Below are 27456 nucleotides of genomic sequence, written 5' to 3'. Positions count from 1 at the left end.
GGGCCAGAGCACGCGGATAGAGTGAGGAGGATGAAGAGGGGGAAACCACCCACAAAACCCTCCAGAGCATGTCTGCCAGGGACTGCAGACACCCAAATTACCCATCTGAAAGGCTTTCAAGCAGTAGGGACAGCTCACTTAGAGCAGCGAGCTCCAGTTTCTTGTGTCATCCATCCAAAATTCTTTGTGAAGCATCATACATCCATTTCAGCTCCAGTGCTTTCCAGTGGTTGAAATTTCCCTTGCATTTTAATAAGGAAGGACCTCCTTCTTAAAGGTTTCTTTTAACTAGTTTCTTCTGTCCCATTTATCCCCCCGTGAAGTTTTCTTGTTTTCTGTGAAAATGAAGCAATCCTACCTCTTTGTTTTATGCAGGGCAAGTACTACTCAGGCTCTGTCTGCATTTGCAGTAGAAGTGTTCAGTACAATTTTCCCTACAAATAAATTCTTCTATAAGCTTAAAACTACACAGATTGCACTAGGATGAACATTGGCCATTCATGGTTTAAAAAGTTCTGCACTTGCTTTCTTAATTTCTTTAAAAATCCAGTGCCAAACCTAGCACAGAATTTTTTCACCATTAATTTAGTATTACATTAACTTTCAAGCCAGTGAATTGTTAAATTCTTCTCTCCCTGAAGGCCTTTTCTGAGCACTGCCAGACTGAGGTCTCCAGGCTGAGGACAGGGCCAGGCAGCTCCACCTGCCTCCCTCATCCCAGCATGGCAGCCCTGGAAGTGCCAGAAGCTCATCCCAACCTCTTCCCTCGGGAATTCCATCCCTCTAAATCTTCTGCTCTTGAAATCCAGGCCTGGTGTCAAAATTGTATTTCCATAAAAACTGTATTTTCCATAAACAATTCAGTCTTCTGCCTTCTCCCAGGACACAGCCTCCTAGCAGAGAGAGCCAGTGGATCAATACCTCCTGTTTTGCCAAAATTCCAGGAAACTGGAATAATTTCTAACATTTTCTACATACTCCAAAATGAGTCCTTCAAACTCTCATGTACTCCTGCACGACATTCAATTAAACCTTTTTTCCTGTTTAGCTTCCACATTAGCTCTTCCTAATGGTTTTCAGGTGGGAAGGGTATTAATTTCTCATATCTCCTTATCAAAGCATGCATATCTAAAAATAGATCAGATTTTCCTTTGCTGAGGCAAGTGTATATATTTTCAAGAGAAATCTATTCTTCTCCAGTAAATTCTGCTATCATTTTCTCTTCCAAAATAATTCAGTGCAATATAAACTCAAGCATCAGAGGAAAAAAAACCCTGATACTGAGATTTAAAGTTACTTAAAATAATTTGACTTTGATGAATAGTATATGCAGAATAAATTACAACTATTAAAAGTTATTTCTACTGTAAATATAATTTGAGGAACATTTGACATAAAGATACAGTGTTATATGTTGCTAGAGGCAGTTATAAAACTCATTCAACATTTTACAATGCTAACAAATTCCATTTACATTGCTGATTATATTTAAATTGATCTTACCATGATTTGCAGTGCATTGCCTATTTATAAAATGTTTACTGTCTATGACTATTTTATCAAAAGTGAAACCTGTCAGTTCATATCTGGCTAGAACCAAATATTTGTAAATAGAGACAGAAAACCACTTGTTTCTAGACTTATTTTAACTCTTTCCTCCACTGCTTTGCTTTTATTTTAGCAAGAAATTTCTGCAAAAGTTCATCTTAACTAAGATGCATTTTGTTTTGAAAAGTCAAATTCTCCTCAGGTTAAATGAAACCACCTTTCACTGCATACAATTGCTATTAAAAACTTACAAGTTTAGTATAGTCACTATTTAAATGATGTATATTTATTACATACAAATTGGTTATAGTAATTTAGCATATTGATGTCATTTTTGTGAGAAATTGGCTTCAAATGTTTCTGACCTCATGGGCTAGATCAATAATCTAAGAGAAATTTGTTCTTGCCTGCTTGTTTGGACTAAAAATAAACCAGTCTTTCCAGACTTCAGAAGTAACTTTTGGTCAAGTTGATTGTCCCCTCTCCAGGCTCATACTTTCTGTCCAACCCTGCACATGACAATTTGAAAGTCACTAAGAACAAGGCACAGAAGAGGAGCAGCAGCAGTTCCAGGATTACAGCTGTTCCCTGTGCCAAGGGCTGCAGTTAATGCAACTGCACTGAAATTCTCAGCTCAAACCTTTTCAGCCTCGTAACTTCATTAAAATTATCTTTCTTGGATGCAGCATTCTGCAATAGCTATTCAAGCCCAAACTGAAGACTTGTAAATCCAAGAGAAAAGTTGAAGCTTTAAGGGGGAGCAGACAAGGATGAGGGGGCAGAAAGGGGAGTGTGTGGCAGTGTAAGGTGTTCTCACACTCATTTCAGAAGCAAAGAATTTGATACAGACAGAGCCTGCAGCAAGCCACCATTGACTAGATGCCAAGAAAATTAATGAAAGAATCCCTAGTGCCTAAAATAACTGGAAACGACCTGGACTCTTAAGCTGTGTGGGTTTAACCCTTCTCAGGACAAAGCTGTGTTGTTTATGGGAGACTGTAACTACAGCTTTGACACCAGGCCTGGGGTTCAAAGACTTCTGCATTAGTTAAGACCTCATCAGCTCAGAAAGTTTTGGACTCACAGGATGAATCAGTGCTAAAACAGATAAATTGTGCTTTCTACTGCTATCTCTGCAATTTCCATGCAAGAGGTTTATAACCAGAATTCTTTTAGGGCTGTTAGTGGGGTGTCTTGCTGTGCAAATTAAGCCCAAGGCCAATCACAGACTTGGTGGGTTTTTTTGCAGCTCAGCAGTGCAGCAATTGGAGTGTTTGCCTCTGTAAGGAGCTGGGTGCCTCTGAATGAGCACTGCCGTGTCTGAAGCTGCCTGCACACCCAGCAGAGGCAGACAATGAGAGCTGCCCCAGGCCAGTTTCCATGTGCTGCAGCTCACAGCCCGGCCCTGCCTCACAAAGGTCCCCCAAAGCTCTTCGACCCCCTCTGTGACCAAGCTGGCAGCGCTGCAGGCACAACTGCACTTAAAGAAAGTTTTTAACTCTGTGATTAAAAAAAATATTCAGGAATTTGGGCAAAAGTGCCCTCTCTAAACAAACGTGGATTGAATTCACAGCTGAGCAATCCTGCAGGTAGTGACAGAGGCAGAAAAGGCAGAATGAGACACAACAAGCATTCTCAGAGCAGCATCCAGCCTTCGTGGGAGGAAGTAATCAGACCTCTGGCAGCAATTACAGTTTTTTACTGCACTAAGCTTTGTTTTTATTATGACCCTACTGTTGCTAAGATAGTGCTCTCAAATTACCTTACATACAGACTGTATTAAACAACAGGTTTGCCCCATTTACAGGGCCAGATGGTTCTCCAAAGTTTAACATATCATTGGATTTACACTATTAAAAAAAACCCCACAGCCTTGACACTGCTCAGCCAAGCCACTAAATAACTTTTCCCTTTTCCTGACAGGCACTATGTGGATACAAAGTTTATTTCCTTTCCTGTTTGCAGTTGATGCCTTGCACGTCGGAGCAAATCTGGTTTTTGGAGTGTAGGAAGCACTGTTGAACAGTGAAGTCAGCACCTAGGAAACATGCTGGGCCAAAAACCTTCACACCAAAACTTCATCTGCCAGCAAGGGAAGGGAGGGCAGGTGGAGCAGCAGGATTATAAATACAAATTAGAAATTAAGATGGCTTGGGGAAAAAAAAAAAAGGAAAATAACCATATAAATGGCCAAAGGTAGGAAAATAAACTGTTCCAGCCTGGATATTTCACATGCATCAAGAAGATCTGGCACGTTTCATCATGCCATGAAATGCTGAACTGGCTCAGAATGAAGCTGAAGGGATTAACAAGAGACATGACAAACACCACCAACTTTAAACCAACACTTCAGCTGATTGCTGCTTAAGTCAGAGATGTAGCAATTCAAAACAATCATTGCTCAAACAGCAATGAGATGCACCCTTGCACAGCTTATGACACCAGCCTAAGATTCTGTTTTACAAGTTAAGCTTTCAGGCAGGGAAACCTCTGACCTCCAGGAGCTTAAGGCCTTGTAAAATAGACAATGGCTTTGGTGCTTCTTGGGCAGTTTCAAACTGATGGAGCAGTGGTTCTTAGGAGGGCAATCTTGAAGTTAAATCAATGCCTGATTACATCAAGTATTTATTTTCAACACCCAGAATAGTTACTGGGATGTGCTTTCAGAAATCTAGGACAGCTGAACGTTTTGAAAGCCTTGAACATGTTAGTATAGGTTTAAAACAAAGCTCAAAGATTTTTTGAAAATCCAATTAAAACCATTAAAACAGTGGTTTTCTGAATTAGCCATTTAAACCCGAGAATGAGAAATTATTCATTATTATGGAGAAATTAAGTACTAAAAATGCTTTAAAACTTGTGTGTCATAGTGAACTGTCCTTAAAAAAGATAACTGACATTCAGGCTTTTCTTTAACCCTGGTTTTACACTGTATTCTGCTGAAGGGTTTTACACTTTACAACACTTTCTTACTGGTTTCCCCAATTAACCACCTTGAAGGCACTCACACTGCACATTTCTGAAGATGAATTATATTAGTAAAATTTCCTTGCCCAGACTTTGCACATTCCGTGATACTCTGCATATACCATTGCAAATACAGTTTAAAATAATTTTTCTGGAAAACTTTGCCTCAAAGATCAGGTTTTGGCTGCAAGGTTGAAACAAGTCTTCAGCTTTTTAATAGCAAAGCCTTGTGCAGTAACCATTTTGACATTTAACAGCATTTGAGGTATTGAGGAAGATTCAGCATCACCTGGCTAGTAGATAATAAGCACAAGGAGTTGGTATTTCCACCTGATCCAGTTTCTAATGCCACTGAGTTCAGTGTAATATCCTGTGGCCCCCTTACAACACTACTACAGCAGTACCCAAAAAACTGATTTAAATTTCTTCTGCCAGATTTTACTTTTGGGTATTGATAGTTTACAGTTGTCCAGAACTTACTCAAAATACATTCCCGAAATAACACTGCAAAGAAAAAATGCTGATAAACTGATGTACATTGGAATTGTACCTAAGTGCCTGTACATTCTACATGAATTCCAGCTTGGATATTGGGGTGCACTCTGAACAAGCATTTGATTTTTCAATGCAAATTCTAAACACACACTATTTTTATTCACCCATGTAAAAAATGGCCTAAGCAAAATCTTTTTCTAAAGGCAGCAACCTATGAAAAATACTATCAGCAAAAGTAGTGTCCGTTTAGTAATTTGATTCAGAGAATAAAATAACTGGATTAGTACCTTAAGTGCAAGATGAAAGTCCTCAGAAAAGGCAGCTTCAAAAGAATTGGAAGAAAACAATCTGCTTCCCAAATCTAAATGAAACAGTTGAAGCTGTATCTGCTTCCATAAAATGGCTGGAGAGAAAGCCAACATTTCCCAACCCTCATTAGCACCAGCACATAGTTCTTAATTCAACATCAATAAGAAACCCTGCAGGCTCTCCCCATCTCCTCTCCCCTTCACAACCACTTCTATTTTGCATTTCTGAAAGGAAAAGCTACCAGAACAAAGAGAAGCACTGAGAGCACCTAGACTGGTGTAACCATCCCAGCAGCAGCAGCTGGAACACCTCACCACAATGTCACACTCTGCAGCCTGGGCACTGCCAGAAGGAAGGGAAAAGTCAAGCTGGTTTCAGGTGGTTGATTTTATTATTACATACTGATAATACATTTCAGCACATCTGATATCAGAGTAAACCCCCGTGGGACAAACAAGTGCCATAATAGAAATTATGGAACAGAAGACTGGTGTAAAAAGTGTGAAGCAGCACAGCATCTGATTGAAGAAAAAAAAAAAAAACAAAAAAAAAACCACAACCCAAAACAAACAAACCCCACCCCAACAACAAATCAATGCTGTGAAAACTTGTGATATTAAACTTCACTTGAAAAAAAAAAAAAAAAAACAACAAAATTTAGGAGAGGCCTGAAGTTCACAAACTTCTGAAAACACAGGAAAAGCCATGTGCATCTCCCCAGTGAATCCATCACAACTCAATTCTATGAAGACCTTTTGCAAATTCAGTGCTTAAATCTTTTACATATTTCATATTCTTTACTGTAAGAGAGCACAGTAAGCTAATCTATTCTACACACATTGTTTCACTCTTTTAGGGTAAATGACAATCACAGTTTCCTCTAGCCTTAAACAGCTATTTCAACCAATATATATTTACATACACGTGTAAACAAAATGTTACAGAAATGCCTTAAAGCAATTTCACTGAAGTAGCCCAATTCAGCCATTTGTGCTCCTTACCTCGAAATCCAAAGTGCCAAATGCAAGCAGGAAAGGTTTCCACTGTTGCAGTCTAACAATGATCCCATTTATTTGGTGAATTTGTAAAAATCATTTCAAGCCACAATTCCAATTAATTCTAGAGGGTTGAGAACAGGAGTAGTACATTTACAGTAACTGCACAGCTTGCATGGCCAAAAAGACTCTCCAAACTCATTTTTAAACTGTTATTAACAAGTAATGGAATGTACATGTGCTGACCATTAAACGTAGAACTCAAAAATAGACACCTACTGCACCAATCCAAATTTGTTAATGCAGAAACATATTTGAAAATATACAAAATCTGAAGTTGTTACATGAAATCAAAACCTGGTTTTAAAAAGTGCACAGTAAAAACTGAAGGTAATTACTATATAAATTATCCACAGAGTATTTCCTGGTTTAGAGCCAACATTAAGTTCTGTTTTATCTGTTACAAGTTCTAAATATTTTTAAGCCATTTACAGTACCAATTCAGTTTTTACTAGACTCAAAACCAGCCTCAGCTTCCTGGAACAAACAGGAACTGGATAATGAATGGTCACTATCTGCATCCTGTGCAGCAGCAGCTTCCAAAGACTCAGCTGTAAACTATCGATTTTTGTTCTTTTTAGAATTCCCCTGCAACAAGAAACATGAAAAGAGAACATTATCATTCAGGTAAGGAAATCCAGACAGGTAACACACAAATACTGATGTCTAATAATTTATGCCTACAGCAAACAAAGTACAGTCAGAAAATAAACACTGCATGGACTTCTAGTTTGACAGACTGTAACCATTTGCTCTGAAAATTTCTCTATTTCTATAAGCACAACAGAAGCAAGTACCAGATATCTCAAATAAGCACAGTACCAGATACCTCAAATAAGCACAATAATACCTTACTACAACTGAAACCTGTGAAAGACATTTGAGGGACATTCCAATACATTCAATTGTATTAATACCATTAATATTCCCCACCATATTGGATATTTTTTCCAAATGAATTTTACTTTAATTCAGGTTGTACAGATTATTTCTAGTTCAGAACAGAGTTTGTTCCACAGCTAGCCAAATCACATTTGACCTTCAGTAATTCCACAAAGGAAATGTGGAGCTTAAAATAAAGATTTGTGCAATAGTTACTTGCTGGCAATTCTCAGTCTTCCTATTTCCTGAAGATAACATTTGTTTTGAATCTAACCAACAACTCTCTCCAAGTGTTAAGGCCTTTAACTGCATCATTTGGATTCCAGCTGAATCCCCTTCTACATTTGGTAACATCTGAAAACCTGTGTGGCTTCTGTTGTGAGATTCTGAGGTCCTTACACACAGAGTACCAATTCAAGTCTTAGAAGTGTGGCAAGTGAGACATTCCAGAAAACATTTTATAGAAACATTAAGTGCTATGGCCAGTATGCAGCCAAGAGCTTCCTTCTGGAAACACAATGGCTTTTACACAACAAAGTAATTTTAAAGAATACAATGCCAAGTTAAAACATTCAGAAATCTGAAGAAAAGCAGGAGGAAGAGTTTGTTCTAAAAAATAAAAATCATCATCATATGATCTTTAATCAGAACAGGGTTTTTAAATTATTTTTACTTTTTTAATCCTTCAGTGACAATTGCTTCCATGCATCTCAGAAATAAGGAGAATAATGATAATTTGTTTCACAGTCAGTCAAACGAAGGACAAAGGCCTTCATAACATCTGTTCCTCCCTAGAAACATCAGAGAAGGATATACCCTGGTTTAATCACTGTCTGCTCAAAAAAGCAGACTTCTGTACTTTTCATCATTAGGTAAGTAAATAAATCTGTTTCTGACAAGTGGGTAGCCTTCTTGCCTGGTAAAGAATTAAAGTGTGCATTTCAAGCTCACAGAGGAATACAAGTGGCAACTTTTTCATTCCTACACAAGGGACAGATGAGCCAGAATATGGAAATAGAAGAGAGAAAGAGACCAGCTGCCAAGGACAGAGTATGCTGCAACCAAAAGGAATGCAGAAAGGACACTGCTACCCAGAACTACATGATAACCACACAGTCTCAACAGATGGATTTACAAATAGCTCCCTTTTCACCACATTTACACAAAAAAATGGTGTGATCTGCCATCAGAGGGTACACTTTGAGAACCTGATATGAAGCAGTGACATGAAGAGCTTCTTCTTTCCCACATGTATGTTTAGCAAGAATTTTTTTCTTCACTGAAACTTGAAGGAGCAAGTTTGGAGTTTTCTTTCCAACTGGCTTAGAGCAAGAATTACAGCTTGTGAGCTGGTTTGCCCAAGGGCAATGCTGCAGGAACACCAAATGTAACCCTGCCACCCCCAGCTGCAGCCAGGGCCCCGTGCCAGCACTGCCAGCTCACCTTACTGGACATCTTTAGTGTATCAATCTCTTCCCTTTGCTTTGTCAAGGTTTCATTCATGCTGCACAGGTGGTCACTCATCATGCTTAACTGGTCCTCGTAGCTCCTCTTTGTCGTCATCAGTTCATCCTAAGGGAAAAAATTAAACAACCAGAGGCTCTGGCTCAGTATTATTGATTGCTGGCAAAGCAGCACACTTCCACCTCCACTTATTGATGCCGAGTGTGTGCAATTCAGCTAAAAAAACCCTGTTTTATGAAAGGAAGTCAGCAGCTACTTTTCTTTTACCTGAAGTCCCATGCATGGCTTGCTCCCTTTATTTTTGCGTTGTTTCCTTTAGATTTCCCCCCACTCTTTATGGCTTACATAAAAGAGGAACAGCTAAGTTTTCCACCACTGTTTCCAGCCAGGAAACAAGTAAAGTTTATGGGGTTAAAGCACGGCCTGCACAAGAACATATGAGGCATCCAAAGCTGAAGGAACCACCACTCCACATGCAGGCAGAGAGAGCTATGATCTCTCTGGGATTACAGAGACATGAGGGGATAGTGTGCATGACTAGGACACAGCAATGAAGGGATAAACACCCTTTAGGAAGGACAGAAAGGAAGAAATCCTGCTCTGTGTGAAGACTAATACATCTGATCAGTAGGAGAACAACAGGTTGATATGACAGGCATCTGCTGCACGCAGATAAAAATCTCCCACCCACAGACCCTCAGATCCCCGATCCTCATTAGGGATTTTAACTACTCTGACACGTCCTGGAAAGGCAGTAAGGTGGAATACAAGCAACTGAGGATCTGTCTTGAGTGTGGCATAGAACTCCTTGACGCTGGTGATCAGTGGGACCAAGAGGTGCTCTCTGCTGGACCTGTTACTCACAAATAAGGAAAAGCTGGTCAGGGATGTGAAAGCCAATGGCAGCCTTGGCTGCCCCTACCATGAGTTAGTGGCATTCAGGATCCTGAGGGAAGCAAGATGAATAGCAGAATTACAGCTACCCTAGACTCAAGGAGAGTAGATTCTGGCTTCTTTCAAGGTCTGCTTGGAAAGGTCCCAGGTAAAATTGCCCTGGAATTTACAGGGGCCCAGGAAAGCTGAATGATCAAGGACAGAATCCAATGCCTAAAATATGGAGTGACTGTAGCAGAAGGCCAGCATGGCTGTATAGGAAATATCCAGTTCCACAGCTGGATCTGACCAAAGGAGGGGGACAAATCCCCTTCAGGGGACCCTTCCAACCTAAACAAGTCTATTATTCACTACTATGCAGACTACTAAACATACAAATGGTGTGTGCCTGCTATCTTTTCCCAGGAAGTTAAATATGCAGTTGGAAATTAACATCTCATGCTGCATTCAACATCTATTGTGGAATTTCTTAAAGGAACAAATCAAGAAAGTGTTTAAAATGGATTGTTCATGGGCACAACAGCTCAAAGCTTCTAATGTTATATTCACAGCCTTTATGGAGCAATTTTGGTACTCACCATCACAGACAGATGAGCAATAATGATATGAAATAAGTGCAAAGAAAACCTGAAGGAATTTATGAGTTGTGTATTTATTTATACTTTATTGTACTACTGGCATCTTTCTCAGCTCTGTGGAGGAGAAGGACAAAGGGACGGGACACTCACAGGATGCCATAAGAGTTGACTTTTGTTACTGTTTGCAACAGTTTCTTAAAGATTACTCCAAAACTATCTTTGCTTAAGGTATCTACATTAAAAAAATGCAAATCAACCTGGCATTTTTTAAAGCTTTCAGACCCAGGTGCAAGAAAGGACTAAGAACTCCTTGTTTCATCTGAAATCAGCCAAACCAGCATCCCTTAAAGCATTACAACTCTCTCATTTTCGTGAAAATCCTTGACATCAAGTGGGTTAAAACACACAGGTTTGGCCAATATAACCTTCTCTTGGAAGCATGTTCCACTTCAACTTTATACCTGGGATTTAAAGTGTATTATTTAAGGCTCTTCTCCACACACCACTAGAGTTTTTATATTCCACAACACAGGACCTAGTAATGGCATGGCCAGGCTAGATGGTTGTCATTTTTCTGTTCCAACTTCCCCTTACACATGATTACAAAATGCATCTATTACATTACAGAACAATTTACTTGCCTGCAATCTGGTGATGTTTTGACTGGCGAGCTTCAACTCCTCCGTGAGCGATTCCTTGGACTTCTCTGCCAGAGAAAGTCTTTTGGCAAGTGCTCGACACTACCAAGAACAGGACAGGGAGGGAACAAGGGACAAAAGTCACTTCCACAGTATTGCCTTGTGGCATCCTTAAGTGCTTGGACTTTTCCATCTGTGACACTTGGATTTCAAGGAACTCAGAGCTTGTGCACATTTTTAAATGCAGAGGTAATGGGATAGTTAACATTAAATGTTTCATTTTATAGAGCTACCATATTGCCAATCCTCTAAATATCATATTTTTCATGTAACTGCTACAAAACTTCTCATGAGTAAAAAGCAATACAAACACTTCATACAAGGCTCAAATATCACAGAAAAGATGGTTCCTCCATAGTATGTAATTTTCCATTTAAAAAAATATTTAAGAGGATTTGCTCTATTAACGTGGAGCTTTAGTGTATTCCACATCATTTATTACACAAATCAAAACAGCCACTACTTTCAAGAAAAGTTTCCTCATGACTTGAAATGAAAAGGAAACCATAGATACAATGAATCATCTTATTCATTCTTGTAGTATAACTTATGCCTAAGAGCCAATTTTCTCAGGAGAGCTGTTTCCATCACTTCATAATACACTCAAATATTTTTGAATGACATCAGCATCACTATAAAATTAAGTCAAAACTTCCTTGGTAACTAAAGCCAGCTGCTTCAGCTTATGTGAACAAACCCATACATGACACACATTATACTTCTTAATACAGCCAAGACAAGGCTACCAAAGGATTTATTAAACATAAAAAGCTCTTTTACAGTATCTGTTTTTATGCATGCTAGACCACAATCAAAAATATTCCAGGAACAGATTTGTATAAAACATTATGCTCCATATACTGAAATTCACTATCATAGCACTTGCCTGTGGGAAGTTCACAAAGAGGACTTACTGTCCTAGCCTGCATGCTCACCTCAGCATGGAAGTGCACTGATTTGCTGTCAGCAAGCTGCAGGTGAGAGGTCAGCTCTGCTATCCTGGCCATGTAATGAGCTTTTATCAGGTCTTCACGAGACTCAACATCTGGAGCCTGGCAAAGAAAAGTTTAAGCAGACAGCAGTTATGTTTAGTACACTGAACAGCTGAATCACAACACTGCCTTTATACTGACATTTTTATTCTTACCTTCTGAGCCCTGGCTGCTCTACAAAAACTATCAAATTCCCCAAAAAGAACAGATGAATTACAGCAAGCCACACTGCAATTTGTCACTCTAGTGGGGACTCTTAAGGTCAGATTTGCTTACAGGACAAAGAGCTGACTGAAGAGGTAAGAATCAAACTTGCTTTAATATATCAAGTGTCTGATGAAGATGAAAACCCACTGAAGAACAGCTTTCACCTACGTGAAAACTTACTGTCTCTTCCCAACAAGGAAGAATTCCATCACATAACTGTACTTCAGAAGCATACAAAAGTCATAACCATTACTAATGTTGTACATTCCAGAAATTTCTTTAGACATTTGAAATTAAAAAATAAAAACCAAAAAATAAAAAAGCCCAACAACTCAGTAGTTTCCAGACTACCCACTGGAGTCAGCTTTCACGTGATTTGTCATTACCTTCAAGTTCAGCACTGCAGAAGCCTTTAAGGACTTGTATGAGTTATTATCTAGCTCCCTACCTCTTTTTAATCACACTTTCAGAAGACAAGGAGTGAACCAAACTACACATCCACACAGCTCCCTGTGGTATGGGAAAAGGGAAAGCGGTGAACCTTACTCTCAGAAGTTCCTGCTGGATCAAGTGTTACATTATAGCAGGGCTAAATAAAGAGTTAACTTTTATTCTGAGGGCTGGTTCAAGCCTTGTTTCAGGGTGACCTCTGCTTTGTACCCCAGGCATTGCAGCCAGGGTTTTTTATGCAGCTTGAGCCCTTCCTCCAGGGTTAAGAATGGAGGCTTGGGATACAGTTTGGGCTGCTGAGGCACAGACCAATGCCTTCCTCAAATTATAGAGAGCAGACCCTGACTCCAGTTCACACTGCTCAAAAGGCTTACATGGGCCAAATACAGCTCACTAACAGAAGAAGAAAATTAAAGAACACATGCATGTCAGAAATTTGACCATCTAATATACAAAGACTACATGGTCAACTTGTGCCATTATAGAGGCATATTCTTGGTAATTAGACCTGTGGAATAAGTTTGGCAGAATCAAAACTGAAGTATTTAACAGATGGACTTTAATAATGTTTAAAACAGATTACCTTTTCATTATCAGTAGTTACAGTCAACATTCCAATCTAGAACAAGGAAGAAAATATACTTAATGAGAACTGCAAAAAAATAGATACCATAGCTTCAATTTGGTTTCAGTCATAGAAAGACTTGGAATTTAAACAATCTTGCAACCATTCAAACTGAAATAAATTTTAAGTACTTCCACCTGTAACATAAACAAGAGTGGTTACACGAGTGCCCTGAACAGAATTAAACCTGACACCAACTCTCAAAAATATATCTCTTGTCTTAGGAGCTACACAGGGAAAAGGCAATAAAAACAACAAGATGCAGCTGGGCTCCTATGGTTATGCAACTGCTTGATCATATGAAACTAATTCAGAGCCACGTTAGCACACTGAAACATTACTTGTCATGTTTAAGACGAAGGAAAGTCAACCTGGATTTGTTGAATACCTTCCAAATTCCTTCCTTCCCCCTCTGACTAGTAAGCACTGACAAAACACTACAGGAGCAGTGCAAGCCAATACCTGGTTTCATGAAAGGGTATCTTCCCAGAGAATCCAAGGGGCTTTTTTCCCCTTGATCTCAATAGGACTAGAGATTCACGTTTATGGGAAACATTCATACAGTATGTTGACCCATGAGTAACATTCTCATCAAACTCCTAAGGAATCAAATAGAGAACCAAAAACTTAAGATGCCAGTGTACTTCGAAGTTGGGGCTTTCAAAACAATCCACTAGTTACTTTTATCTTGGAGTAGGAAAGTGGGGAGGACAAAAAAAAAACAAAACTCTATTGAATGCTGAGCAAATTTATTATTTCTTACAGATGACATTCCTGTTAATACCACTATGCCACTTCAGAAGTGGAATTCAGGGGAAAAGCCAAATCATTTTAAATATGTTAGTAAACAGGAAAAAGCCATTTAACAGCAAAGAATGCATGCTACATCCAAAAGCAATTGCTGAATCCAAATTGACTCCACTAAGTCTTCAAACCCATTTACAAACACTACCTACCTACTTCCATTTGCTTTAACATACCTAGGGATGAATAAAAGTATTGGAAACACAAGCCCAACCCGAGATACACAACACTTGCAAAGTCTCCAAACTACAGACAAATCAGGAGGTTAAGCACCTATTATTTCCCCCTCAGTTAAAAAAGGACAATACTACAAAAATATCTTCACAATACTAAAGACAGCAAACAAAGTCTCAAAATCCAAGAAGTGCCCAACTCTGCAGAAAGAATTTGCAAGCAGCTTTGCAAATACAAGGACCCCAAGAGTGAATGCTTTTCAATACAGTCAAAAGGCTTTCATTTTTAGTGTTCCACTGATCAAACAGCACTGCTACTAAAGAAAGTGGATTTTCCTCTATTGAAGGGAAAGGTCACTTACCAGACTGGTGCTCTTAATAGGTTCCCTCAGACTCTTTTCTGTGGTTTCCTTCTTTTGTTCTGCTATATTTGGCAGAACTGAATGCTCCTGGATAGTTTCAGTTAAATGTCCACTAAGAGAGTTCTTCAGTTTTTGGTTTTCTTTCTCTAGCTTAATTTTAGCCAGCTGAGCCTCCAACATCCAGTGTTCTTTTTCTTGTTCAAGTTTTGCAATTTTCTCCAAACTCTGCTGGACCTTTAGGAGGGAAAGTTTACAGTCCAGGTTATTGAACCCAGGGAGGAAAAAACCAAACACAGGAAATGTTTCAGGACAGTATTATTTTAAACCATTACATAAATGAGCTAACAAAGTGCAGCAACAACCACTGTTTTGAGCCGTGTGCTTAGCTGTGGTTCTTTGTCAAAAATAGCCACATTATTTAATTAGTTTGAAACATGCACAGCTCATAAAACTGGCAACATTGTACCAGGTGAAAAACCAAAACAGAGAAGAATTTTATAAAAACTTGAAAGATGTGTGTACCTGGCAATATCACTACCTTTTTCTATGCTAGAAAGCCAAACTGTCCCCTCCCAGCTGTCCCACCTCACACAGCCAGAACCATCCACTTTGTCCAGGTAAGAAAACAACTATGGAATAGAACACATCTAATCACTGCACATTTCTGCTGAAATTCATTTCACTCCTACTAATACACTTAGAATATTGGTAACTACAAAAAAAAAAAATCACCAAAGTATTTGTTTCTGTAACAGTTCAATGACAATGAGTCAAGCATAGGCTGAATATACAAGCTAATAAAGTGTCAATATTAATTAGTTATTCTCATTCACATGAAGCAATGGACAAACTGTAGGCCTTTTAAATACCATGTTACTCATCCTGCTTCACCTTCCAGAAAAAAAAAAATACATGTGCATAGTGGAAGATAGAAACTCTATTACTCTAATGGAAAAGAAAAATCAGTGCTCCTAACCAGTGCAAATATTTCCTGCATATTCCAAAAGAGAACTCAAATCAGTACACAACATTAAAAATTAATCCTTAAGTTTGCCTTATTCCTGTCTTTATTTTTCATTTATTTTAATTATTAAAAATTACCTGACTTCTTGTATTTCCAAATGAAGGTATCAATGGCATAATCCTGGCTCCTCTATTTACCTATACATACATTCTGCAGATAAGCCAGCCTGACAAGGGTTTTACTTTCAAAACTCTACAAGACATCTACAGTCTAATTTTAAGGTTTAGCATATTCATATATACCTCCAAATGACCACAGACATAAATGTGGAGACTTCAAAACAAGTTTACCTTTACAAAATACACTGCCATAATGTTAGTACAATACCTGCTGTGCAAGACCTTCCCTGCTCTCTGTAGAACTCAGCAGAACTCTGCGATTGGCTAAAGCCTCTTCATAAGGCACTGAATCTGCACAAGGCTGCAGAGGAATCGAAAAAACCCTCTCAAAACATGTTACACACTAGATCAGAACATGTATTCTGCTTTTGTTTTCTTCCTAGTTTCCTTACTTTAGTAAAGGGAAAAAAAAAAACATGTTCTAAGTGCTTACCAGGCAGTAGGAAAAAACGGTTTGAGCTCTCAAGAAATACAAAAGCTCCCAAAAAGTACAGTTGATTAAAAAGTGCTCAGAAAACTGAGTGTTTAATTAATGATCAAAGGCATCTTAAGGTCCTCTTTACAGACATTGCAGTAAAGTGATTTAGTAACAACTGCTAAGCACATCACTTAATTGTTATTTTTAATGGAGGCAACAGGGAGATCTGACTGCATTCAATCTTTTGGTTCAGCACAGTTTCTCGAGAGTACCTCCTTTATTTTCCCCCTGTGTCTTCCAGTGACTGCAAGTGTGAGAATATGTTTTTATTCACTCCATATTCCTGGTGAATACAGGAGGAAATTTACATAAGCAGACATCCTCTTCTCCTTGGAGTCTTGGCACAGAAATAATTAGTGGAAATGGGTAAGGCAGAAGTGGCACATACCCTCAGTTGTGAGAGCAACTACACTCTCTGAAGTTTTCAGTAGCATTATTGCACTGAGGGTTCCACTTCCTCAGCCAAAACCTGTCATTCAGACAATCTCTTCCATTCCAAACCCTGCAAACCCTTCGTTTGTATTCTGCTTGGCATAACCATCAACAGAACTGTTCTCTCTCTGTGCAAGCACACTGGCTGAACAAACCTTCTTCAAGGACTTCACATAAGCAGCTGCCTTCTTCTTGTACTGCAGCATGCACTCAGCTGAGAGAGGGCTGATGAACTCTGCTCCTCCCTTGGGGCCGTAGCTCAGCGAGGTGCTGAAGTGATCCAAGTTGTTGCTGAAGAAGGAGGCCATCTAGAAACATCAAGAGAAGTGGCTCTTTGAATTAAGTTGACCAGAAGGAGTCATTGGAGCAATTACTCTTTGGAAAGACAACTATTTAGTGAAGCTGGACTTAACAAGACTTTGAAACAAGCTGCAGGCTCTTCCATGAAACTTAGACCTTCCTAACACAAAGCATCCTCTTCACAGGATCTGCTTTTATCACTCATAGCCTGAGAATAACTCAAGAATCAACATGAAACTACAGATTATTAATATCAGAGGCACACAGAGATTTTCTAAATCATTCAGCTAAGTTTATTTTTGTTTCTTAAAAATCTGCACAAGTTAAAGCACTGTTTGAAACAAAAATATCCATTACCTTGCCTGCTCCATTTGTTAAAGCAGCAACAGAGGATAAAATACAGTCGTTTGTAGTTATGAGTTTCTGTGTGGCAGTTGGAACTTCCTGTTCTAAAGCAGCTTTCTGACTATAGTGCTTGGAAATATCTGGAAAATGAAAAGCACATTTATGCCAAATTAAGAATAAAAAACTTTTTGAAAGTCATTCACAAACTCATCTTAGCCTAAATATATTAATTTCAACAAGAGCAAAATTTAAAAAGAATCAAGTGTTTATCATGTAAGAACGTACTCAATGTGGTCTAATTAAAAAAAAAGTAAATGACAAGTGAACAATGTGCATCTATTTTAAAACAGAGTACTATTGCTACGGAATGGAGAAATCCCAGCTCATCACCACCACAAACTGTAAGCTGAAATCATCTTAACAAGTTCAAAATTAGTTGGGATTGAGAAAGAAGAGAGAAATTAAACATTCTGGAGAATGGGAGTGTGAGATATTAAGAAGAGCATTCTTGTTGATAGCTAATGAATTCAACTGACAGTTTTCTTCACTACTTCTATTTTCTGTATTTCCTTTAAAGTATAAGTTGGATTGACTTTACAGTATAGCAACCATATTAAGAGGTAGAAAGTATTTAAAACTTATCTGTGCTACAAAACCCTTGGTTTAGGGTCTCATTTTGTGTGAGGTACAATCTTTAATATCTCCTTTTTTTCTTTAAAACAAAGACTGCAAAATGGGGCCATACTATTCATGCTATTAGGAAACAACACCAATTTTGCTTAAAATTATGAAAGCTTAATGTTTAAACAGCTAACTACTAAAAATCCAGTTCATCTCTCTGGATTATTTGCTCCCCAGAAACAGGTCCTTGGTACTGAAATTCTAGGACATGAAGGAACATCAGATTCAAAATTCTGAGTTTTAACCAAATACCCCTTCACTGAAAACGTAACATTCCATGTTGTTCTGATAAAAGCAAGGTAAACCATTTTCCAGAAGAAGCCAAGTTTCAAAATGAACTCAGACTTCTTTGTTACCTTTGGTTATACATTCATGTTAAAAACAGTCATCACCCTAAAAATAGGAAGGAAAAATTCCACTTTGAAGGCAGGTACTAGGTCAATGCTACATATGCAGAGGAAATATGTACATTTCAGCATTCCGTTCTGTGTGCTAGTTTCAGGAGAGCAATGAAGCTCAGAAAGTGAAGTGATACTGCTCAGGAAAATCTGGAGAGCCACAATTAAATAATCCAGCAGCTCTGAGGAACAAAGCTAAGAGAATGGAGGAATGAAAACCATACATGAATGTCTAAAACAAGTAGTTAGTAGGTTTAGTTTCTTAGCATGTAAAGGTAAAACAAAGCAGATTTATCACATACAATACATTCAGCAGTGCTATAGAGAGAGTGCATGTGTGTATGCTAAACAAGAAAGCAGCAAAGCTGAAACAAGACAACATTCCCAACTCTCACCTTTTAAAATGTCATGGAATCCATGAAGACTTGCAGCAATGTTTGTAAACACAAAGTTGTAATTTGTCCTAAGGAGTCCTTCTGGTCTTGTACCTAAGAGTAACATATAAGAAGGAAAACCACAAAACTAAGAATTGAGCATGAATGAAAAAAGTTAGCTTTGGAAAGAATTCAGTTTCCACCTACTAGAACCATTTGCATCGAGTATGAGTCACAACAGATTAATTTACTTAAATTTCCCCTTCAAAATCAAATATACATATATCCAATTCTGGCAGAGCAGGCAGTGAAAGACTTTCAAGTCCCCTAGTTTTTATTCAGATTTCATAAATATCAATTGTGCTGGTTTCAATCCACACATACAGAAAGACATGCTCACAGCTGTAGGAAAGACAATCTGGGCCTTTCTAGAGTGAAGACTGAAATAACCTGAAGCTATACAATAACCATTTCCTACTGCTATTTACAGGATGCATTTGGAGATAATTTCCCCACACACATACACACAAAGGCTTTACCTCACTTTATTCATTTTATTATTTATTAGCATGACAGTTATAATAACCTTACAGAAACAAGGGGCTGGAAGTGATGGTTAGTAAGACAACGTAGTTTATTAACCATTTAATAATTAAAAGGCATACTGTCAATCATACTATAAAAACCCACAGAAAACCAGCCACAGGGTAGCCAGCCAAGGCAGAACTGAACTTACTTGGTAAGGCCAGAAGACTGACATATGTGTGGAGCTTCTCAAAGACTGCAGTCAACCTTTTCATGTCTCTGTGCAGCTCCATATTTCTAGCTCTTAAAGCAGCTGTGCAAAGAGAAGACTCACACTCTTCTTCCAAACTAGGAATATATGAATTATTTTTTTAAAAAAGCAAGCAATTGGCTTAAAAATAACAAGCTCACGAGTTTTAGAGCACATAGGTGTTCTCTACCTCCCCAGTCCAAAGCAACAGCAGACCAGGAATTGATTTGAGAAAGGCTGACACAGCAGAGGAACTTAGCAATACACGAAAATTACTGTGTGCATGGCCACTCCCAGGTGTTTCTGTCACAAGCCAGGAATGACTTACTTTCACAGCAAGGAACTGATTGCAGCAATTTAAGCTTGAAGACTTTTCCCTCTAGCACATAAACTCTCTTTTGCTTCCTAAAGAGCATGAGAACAGGTATAAAGGAGGCATAAATCAAGGGATTTCTTCTTCCTTAGTCCAAACCCTCTCCTAAAGCAGTTCTTTGCAGCTGTAATTCTCCCTTCAATCACCTCAGGAACAAAGATTTTCCCAGCAGAAGGGATGAACACCTAGCCAAGTTTTACTACATTGCTACATTTATTAATTGATGAATAACCCTCAGAGAAGCTCAAGGCATTAACAGTTTCAGTGTATCACACCTGAATAGCATCAATGCTACTGAATAACACTAAGAAACATTAATGAAAGCTTCATTATTTTTAAAGTCCCATCTGTGAGGGAGGGTGTGTGTGGAGGGGCTTTAAATTACATGTTTTTAGTCCTAATGTCTTAAAAAGGTGTGCCTAACCTCAAGGTTTAGAAAACAACATGCAAAAAGACTAAGAAAAAAAAAAAAGTTCAGCCTTTTAAGACAGCAGAGGCCAAAGTATTTTAAGATTAGACTTAATATTTGAGTTGTAGGTGCTGACAGTGCTGCATGCCTAACACAGTGCCTTTAAATTTGATCTATCAAATGAAAGGTACCTTTTTAACTGATATGGGAGAATCTTTCTTAAAAAGCCTAAGTAGGAAGCTAAATGTTCTGAGAAGGCCTTCAATTTCACAGTTGTTTCCTGTAAGGAAAAAACAACAGCTAAGTGGTTTTGCTCTGTAAAAATGTTTTTGGGTACTAAAAGGAGGAAATCTTACCAGGACTGTCACAGTATCCTCCGTGATGCTCTCAAACAAGTGCAGCATTCCTTCCTCCAGAGGGCGAACATAGGAAGCGTTTTCATGGAGATACTGTGAGAACTGAGGACACAGAGGTTTTAAAATGGTGTTTGCTGACAGCTCCTGTGAACTCTGCCAAGGTAGCAACTGAACGGGACATTTTGGCAAAGCCCCATTAACGATGCCCAAGATGTCACTAATGAGATACAACAGTCCGGTGATGTACAGCAATCTCTTCTACAGTCAAAAACACATCCTGAGGGAAAGTGAGAAGCACTGGAAGTCCAGGCAAAACCACACCTAGGGCTTTGCCAGGGCATCCAGTCTCATTTCAACTGCCATGCACAGCACACCAAACCCTTGGTTTTTAGTTTTAAACATTCCTGCACTCCTTTCTCAACTCCATCCAATTAAGGCTAGATCCCTGCACCATTTAGGCACAGAATACACTATCACACCTTCCTCCCAAAAGTAGTTTGCCTCCCAGCCTTGTCCATCAGCACAAACATTTGCAAGCTGTGCTGTGCAAAGTACTGAAGAACTAAACCCAAGTCAAACTGAGAGCAAGAGATGTGTCTTTTTTGTCTTTTTATCTGTGTCCAGTCCAGTTTTCACATGAGTCAAAGCATGCTTATGCTAAAGCAAAGCATGGAGCTCCAACTGATCACAGAAGAATTCTTATTTCTAAAACTATGACTTTGGCCTCATGGACCTGCTTGACCTGGCTAAAAATTGCTTAATTAAATCCTACAGTTAATTCTGCCTTCAAAAAAGCAGACCTGAGAACATAAGATGTACTCTTACACACAATCAAATGTAACAACACCATCAGCTTTCCATTTTGGTACCTCAGTACCACAAAAAGCTTCTTCCACAAATTAATACAGGTAGTCCAAAGCAAACCTGGCTTTTATTTTACCCCACAGAAAGATACCTTCACCTTTGATTATTTACACCACAAGAGCAGCTAAAGATCCCAGGCAAAAAGAGTACAAGAGATTTTAATTGTTCCTTGTATTATTACAGTGTAGTAACACAGTGTTAACAAGAAGAGTGAGATGCTAAGCTCTGATCCGTGCATGCACAAACCTGGGTGGAATTAGGGAAAATTCCTAAATCTAAGGAGGAAGAAATAAAACATGCAGAATGCTCCTGGCTTGTGTTGCAAGAGAGAGGACTTGAATTATCCAGCATGATGCTGTAGACCCAGCAGAACCCAGCAATCCAACCCTTAAAGAGAAAAGGAATACTTGAACCTGGCAGGGAACTGTCCACATCTACTTTGAGTGTTTGGTGGGGAAAATAGCTTGAAAGCACCAGACAAGACCTGGAGTTGGGGAAAAATAAATCAGTGCAAGTCTGCTAAGCCACTACCTGACACTTGTTTCATCTTCTCTACCATATTAAGGGGATGTTTTTGACCAACTTGGTAGAGTAGCTAAAAATAAAATTTAAAAAATCACACTGAGAACATTTGCCAAGCAAATAGATAAATTAATCAAAAATACAGGAGCAACTACAGCTTCAGTGAGCAATAAAAGATGCTTCAGTACTGGAAAGTCACAGCAAAAGCCCTGAGAAGTAGCATGCACTGAGGGAATTAGGTCATGAATACACAGTGGGGCAGACTACAAGAGACATAATTATGAAAACAAAGCCTGAACTACTGCATCAGACCCAATTATAAGAAAAGGAAAATAAAATTATGGTTCTGATTAAGTTGCCTGTTTCAGCTGTGATGAAAAACAATAAAGAAGTGTTAACTAGGAGGTCAGGGGAAAAAAAAAATCTCTGAGATGTCTAGGAAATCTGAATTATTGCTTTAGTAAACTGCAGTAGTATCTGAGAAGGCAGTCACCACACTGGGCCACATTAAAAAAAAAAAAAAAGACACTCCTGCCCCAAAAAAATCTTAAAGCTGACTAAAGCACATAGTTTTCACAAGAAGGACAAGCCATTCTGAGTGCATTGGGTGGCAGGAGCAAGAAAATGTTCTCAAACTCTGCTGAATCTCTGCAGAAGGGTGTTCTTGACTAAAACAGTTGAAACAACTGAGAAGGCAAACAGAAAGGGATTTCTCTAGTGGATAACCACCTTCATAAACATATTTGTTACCTGAAAAGAGATTATAGAAGGTTTTCCAAAGAACAGGAAAGTTTTGTCATAGTTAACATTGATACCACATGCACTGCAGCCGCTTGATCAATGCAAACCACAATTCACCTCAGTACCTTAAGCCTGAGCCCTAGCAACTACTAAACTGAAATTAAGAAAATGAATCACAAAATACTCCCTGAAACTTAAATACTCAGAGAGATGAAGTCAACTCTGATCTTAATGCAATTTGTTCCAAAACATACATGTGTGCATCCCCACACAAATCCTTGTGCACAGTTATTTTCTCTAGTTCACATCATAGAAAAACAAAGTAAAAATATGCAGCTTAACAGCTCTGGATGGCACTCTCAGAAAATCTTTCCAAGAATTGTGTCAAAAGAGATGAGTCAGATTTCTCATAATAATTTCAACAAGCTTCACAAGCTTGAAGCCTCAGAACACTTACAGGAAACACCTTCACACAAGCAGCCCAAAATCAGATAATAAAATTGTTTTTTGACAAGGGAACAGAGTCCAGGTGCTCTCCCTCATAGAAGTTACCTTTTATCCTTTATTTAATATTACAGCTGAGCACTTTAAACACAAGACCAGATTCTGTCTCAACATCTTCTATGCCCCAGTGCATTAACTAAAAAAAGCTCTATTCAGCAGTGCAATATTTGTGCATTATTATTTTAGAACAAGTCAGCTGAACTTTCAACAGATGCACTTCAATTTAGTAATTAAAGCAAAGCTTTGATTTGATTATCGTATTTCTCTTCTAGCAGAGGCACAGGGGAAAAGGATTCTCTGCAGCTACACCTCATCCACATTCAGAGAATTCATGGAGCAGAAAAGATGTCTCATGCAGGAGAGGCTGGCTCTCAGGAACACACTCACAGCATTCCAGTAAAGGTGGTGCAATTTTCTCTGACTAAGATCAATCACTCACTAAAGTCTAACTAATTGAATATATTTGTAGCTGAAGAGTGTAAACTTTACCTTCTGATTCAAGGGTGATATTGTGTCTGTTGCAGAATCAATGGGGAAGATCTGTACCTTCTGCTCAGTGTATGTGTGGAAGTTCAGGAGAGCTGTTACAAGTTCTTGGATAAAAGCCATGGCCTGGCCAGCAAGGTCTCGCAGCTTCAGCTGTAAAGACAGTGATAAAATGATTGTGTTTGACATGGATCTATTTAAATATGAAAAAAAAAAACCTCTTTGGATACAAAAAATAATCAGTAATTTCTTTCTTGTTGTTATTTCAGCATAAAATACATAACAGCAATTATTTTTTACTTAATTTTTATTCATAAACTTCAATGCCACTCAGAAGGGCACATTGTTTTCTGACAACAAAGTATCTTTTTAATTCACATAACCGGTGATGGTTTGCCTCTGCTGCATTTTTCAAACTTGCAAGCCACAAAAACACTGAGAGATCAGCACAATTATAGAAACCATGTCTGAAATTTCCAAATAACAACAGACTAATTGCTGACAACAGCTAAACACCAGGTTGTAAAGAAATCTCAATTTAATTAGTAAAAAGCAATAATGTTTTCTCCCAGAATTAAAGGTGTCTGCTTCTCTAACCAGGAACACTCAATTTTTATTCTTCTGGACAGAACTGCTGATCATGAGTAAGGCTGTTCTGTGGCTTTAGTACAGCAGGAAGGTATCAAAGAAATTAACCCAAAATGGAACATAAATTCAAGAGAGAAGAAAACTATTCTCTGTTGGGATTTATGGGAAGAGAATAATGTTATAGTGACATTTCAGCCAAGAATAACTTATCCTTCCGAGATGTAATCTTAATGCTTCAATGGACTGTTAAATCAGGTCAGTCTTGATTAGGGATCTGGGATGGTGGCAAGTAATTAAAGCAGTCATTATACTCAGCTTGTGTATGTTAATTAGCCATGCAAGGAAGGGAAACAGACACTACTGCTGTTTTGCTGTCCTTTACACCACAGCCTGTGCTAATACACCAACATTTTGCCTCCACTGGCAAAGCCAGTCATAAAAATCTGTCCTGGAATATTTTCAAGTCTGCAGATCTTGAAGCATGAGGCTGCCTGACATAGTGCTGGCAGAAAATAGTAAAAGGAGAGAGTTTTCATGCAGTTATTCAGATGTTTCTTGGAACTCAGCAGCAACAACCTGAAATTTAAGGTTATTTCCATCACAAAACTGAACAGCAAATCACCAGTTCTCACAGCAGACATTACTGAGAACAAGGCCTCTTTATAGGCACTTCTGAAAAATGGAGAAAACAACTATTTTAAATCTTCCTGCAGTAGCATCTGAATGCTACTTGAGGACTTGAGACACACAAGGAAACAGAAAAACCCCACAGCGCTGTAGAGTCCATCCTCAGTGGTAGCAACACAAGAAAATTTTGACTGCATACAGGCTTCTGATTTGCTATTGTAAAAACCCTTAAAATATTCAGCCATTCACAGAAAACCAATGCTCATTTTTGAATACTGAATAAAAAACATTCACCAGGAATCTCATTAAATTACGGTAGTGAACAGAAACTGTTTTCTAAAAATGTTTCAATATATAAGAATTATTCTTCTGCAAGTAAGAGGTGCTTTGGCAAGAAGTATCCCACAAAATGTAAACGAACCATGCAGAGATCTCAAAGTGACATGATTTATTCCTTGAAAGGGTTGTGACTCATGACAAGTAATGTTACCTAATACAGCATTTTAGTGCACACACCAATGTGCAGTATACAAATGCATACATTCTCTAAAGCTCAAGTGATGTGACTGAAGAAGCTCAGTTTGAGGGAAAAGGAATTTGGGACACCAAACCTACATTTTTTCCAACAAAAGAAACTACTGTAGTTTTAATCAACTTTAAAAATGAAATGTTGCAACTTCTAGCTTACTGAAGGTTGACCCGATAAAAGAATATTTCATATCACTTCAATGAGACTCCTTGACATAAAGATATACACAACTCTTGAAAAGTGCAGAGGCTCTTGGGCAGAAATGCTCTCAGAATATCATGACAGTAGTAAGACAGGCTATCTTCTGCCATTTGAGGTACTAAAATGACTGGTTTTATTTCAGCATCTGTGTAGAAAATTGTACAGAGTCTCATGAAACCACAAGAAGCACTCACCTGATTCCTTCTGTTGTGCAATGGTACATTCAGAGCATTGTATCGAGCAGATCCTACAGGACAAAAATTGAGTTATATGCACTTGTTAAATTGTGGGGGAGAGACATTTTTTGGTAAATACTGATTTAAAAAAGAAAATTAATTGCAGGGATATTACAGGTTATGTAAGCAATATTAACTAAAGAGACACAAGCAATTGACTCCAATAAAGCAGGCCTAAATATCCTCATTTAAGGGTTTCTGTGATTAAGTGGAAAGGAAAGCAGTTTAATACTTGCCTCAGATTGTAAGTCAAATTTAATCATCTGAAGACCCTGAATTTGAAAAATAAGAGCAGACTCCTCTTGCCCAAGGAACAATATTCATCACAAACAAGAGTGAAAAAATCTTTTAAAAGATAATCTTGAATTCTTTAAGAGTGTTATCTTTAAATTTCAATTACATGCCAAGGAGGGGCCAAGTAAGACTAACATATTTTTGAACGGTTTCCATGTTTTTTAAAGCTCTTGTATACACTTAATATGTTGACAATTTAGACTAAGATGTACTCTCCATGTATTTCAGCACTCTTCTCTAGTAATGAAGTAACTAGAATGATTATTCAGTTACAAGCAGCTACAATTAGAGGGGCAAAGGGCTATTTGTACCTACAAAACAGCTTACAAAGTCTGAGAGATTTAAAAGGGGTCACATCCATTCTCAATTCAGTTGAACAACAACCAGATTAGTTTAAAATTTGCTCACAAATGAAATTTACAGTTTCTTATTCCTTTTGTGTCATTCACATTTGGCTATTAAGACATGGGAAGAGGTAGCTACATTTAGAGGAAAATAGCCCTGTCCAAAATTATTGAATCCTACTTCTAACTAAATGCCTCAGGAAACTTTTTCTGCTCTGTAAATCATGCTTAGCAGTCATTTGATTGTTACTGAAATTAGCTGCTAGTTACACTGGAAGCCAACTACTGCAGGAAGGGTCTATAGGAAGACAGCTGGAATCCACAACAATCATCTCCTGACTTCCACTGATCTATCACTAAAGAGATGTTCTCTATTTGCAGTGTTTTCTACCACACAAGCAAAGGCATTATGCTATGGCAGCTGAGTGAGCAGATAAATTATTTTAGCAAAGTTCTTGCTACAATGATAAACACCTAAAAAATGCAAGCTAAAGAAGCCAGAGAAGTAGAAATAGGCAGCAGATGCCAGGCAAAGTGAGAAGTGAAAAGGGCACCAACTCCAGGCACCAACACCTCAGTATGATGTGCTGTATGGGAGTCAACATTTCCTAAAGAGATGATGATCTGGTGTTCCTAAGCCAACACTCACTGGATTGCCAAACCAGTGGAGAGCTTGGAACACTCACCCCTGCAGCACCTGCCAGATCAGCTTTTACAGAACCTAAGACTATTTAAAACATTGTCAGCAGATTTTAAACTCAATGAAAAATGCAAAAAGCCAACAATGAAATATACAAGAAATTCAAAAGCCTGTTTTCACTTCTCTGCTCCTTCTCCACTACTTTCAGCTTTTCCACTATTCCAGGTCATCCTGGTTTTGAAGAGTCCAGAAGAGTCCAGGCAGTGCCTGCCCACACTTGTGTTCAGCTGTTCAGGAAAGCACAGCACTGACC

The 27456-nt window shown here is 38.4% G+C and overlaps 1 protein-coding gene across 2 annotated transcripts in view; it reads right to left on the bottom strand.

Moving 5' to 3' along the window:
* Window positions 1–5691: 5691 nt before the first annotated feature.
* The window catches only part of PPP1R21 (protein phosphatase 1 regulatory subunit 21), a 31114-nt gene continuing 9349 nt past the window's right edge, over window positions 5692–27456 (bottom strand). Inside the window, exons 8-23 of one of the 2 annotated variants that reach the window (XM_064415148.1) lie at window positions 25824–25876; window positions 23688–23837; window positions 20568–20669; window positions 20403–20491; window positions 19758–19834; window positions 19391–19492; window positions 18676–18768; window positions 17214–17341; window positions 16712–16864; window positions 15855–15947; window positions 14504–14737; window positions 13123–13158; window positions 11826–11942; window positions 10834–10932; window positions 8700–8828; window positions 5692–6962 (exon numbers count right to left, since the gene is read on the bottom strand). In XM_064415148.1, the coding sequence (XP_064271218.1) occupies window positions 6933–6962; window positions 8700–8828; window positions 10834–10932; window positions 11826–11942; window positions 13123–13158; window positions 14504–14737; window positions 15855–15947; window positions 16712–16864; window positions 17214–17341; window positions 18676–18768; window positions 19391–19492; window positions 19758–19834; window positions 20403–20491; window positions 20568–20669; window positions 23688–23837; window positions 25824–25876 (1685 nt within the window). In that variant the 3' untranslated portion in view covers window positions 5692–6932. Of the gene's footprint in view, window positions 6963–8699; window positions 8829–10833; window positions 10933–11825; window positions 11943–13122; window positions 13159–14503; window positions 14738–15854; window positions 15948–16711; window positions 16865–17213; window positions 17342–18675; window positions 18769–19390; window positions 19528–19757; window positions 19835–20402; window positions 20492–20567; window positions 20670–23687; window positions 23838–25823; window positions 25877–27456 lie in introns of both variants that reach the window. The other variant, XM_064415149.1, reaches the window with a different exon arrangement.

This window comes from Passer domesticus, chromosome 3 (assembly GCF_036417665.1).
Source record: "Passer domesticus isolate bPasDom1 chromosome 3, bPasDom1.hap1, whole genome shotgun sequence".
NCBI classification, from domain to species: domain Eukaryota; kingdom Metazoa; phylum Chordata; class Aves; order Passeriformes; family Passeridae; genus Passer; species Passer domesticus.
The sequence above is the reverse complement of the archived record's forward strand: the minus strand, read 5'-3'. Positions and strand labels throughout refer to the sequence as shown.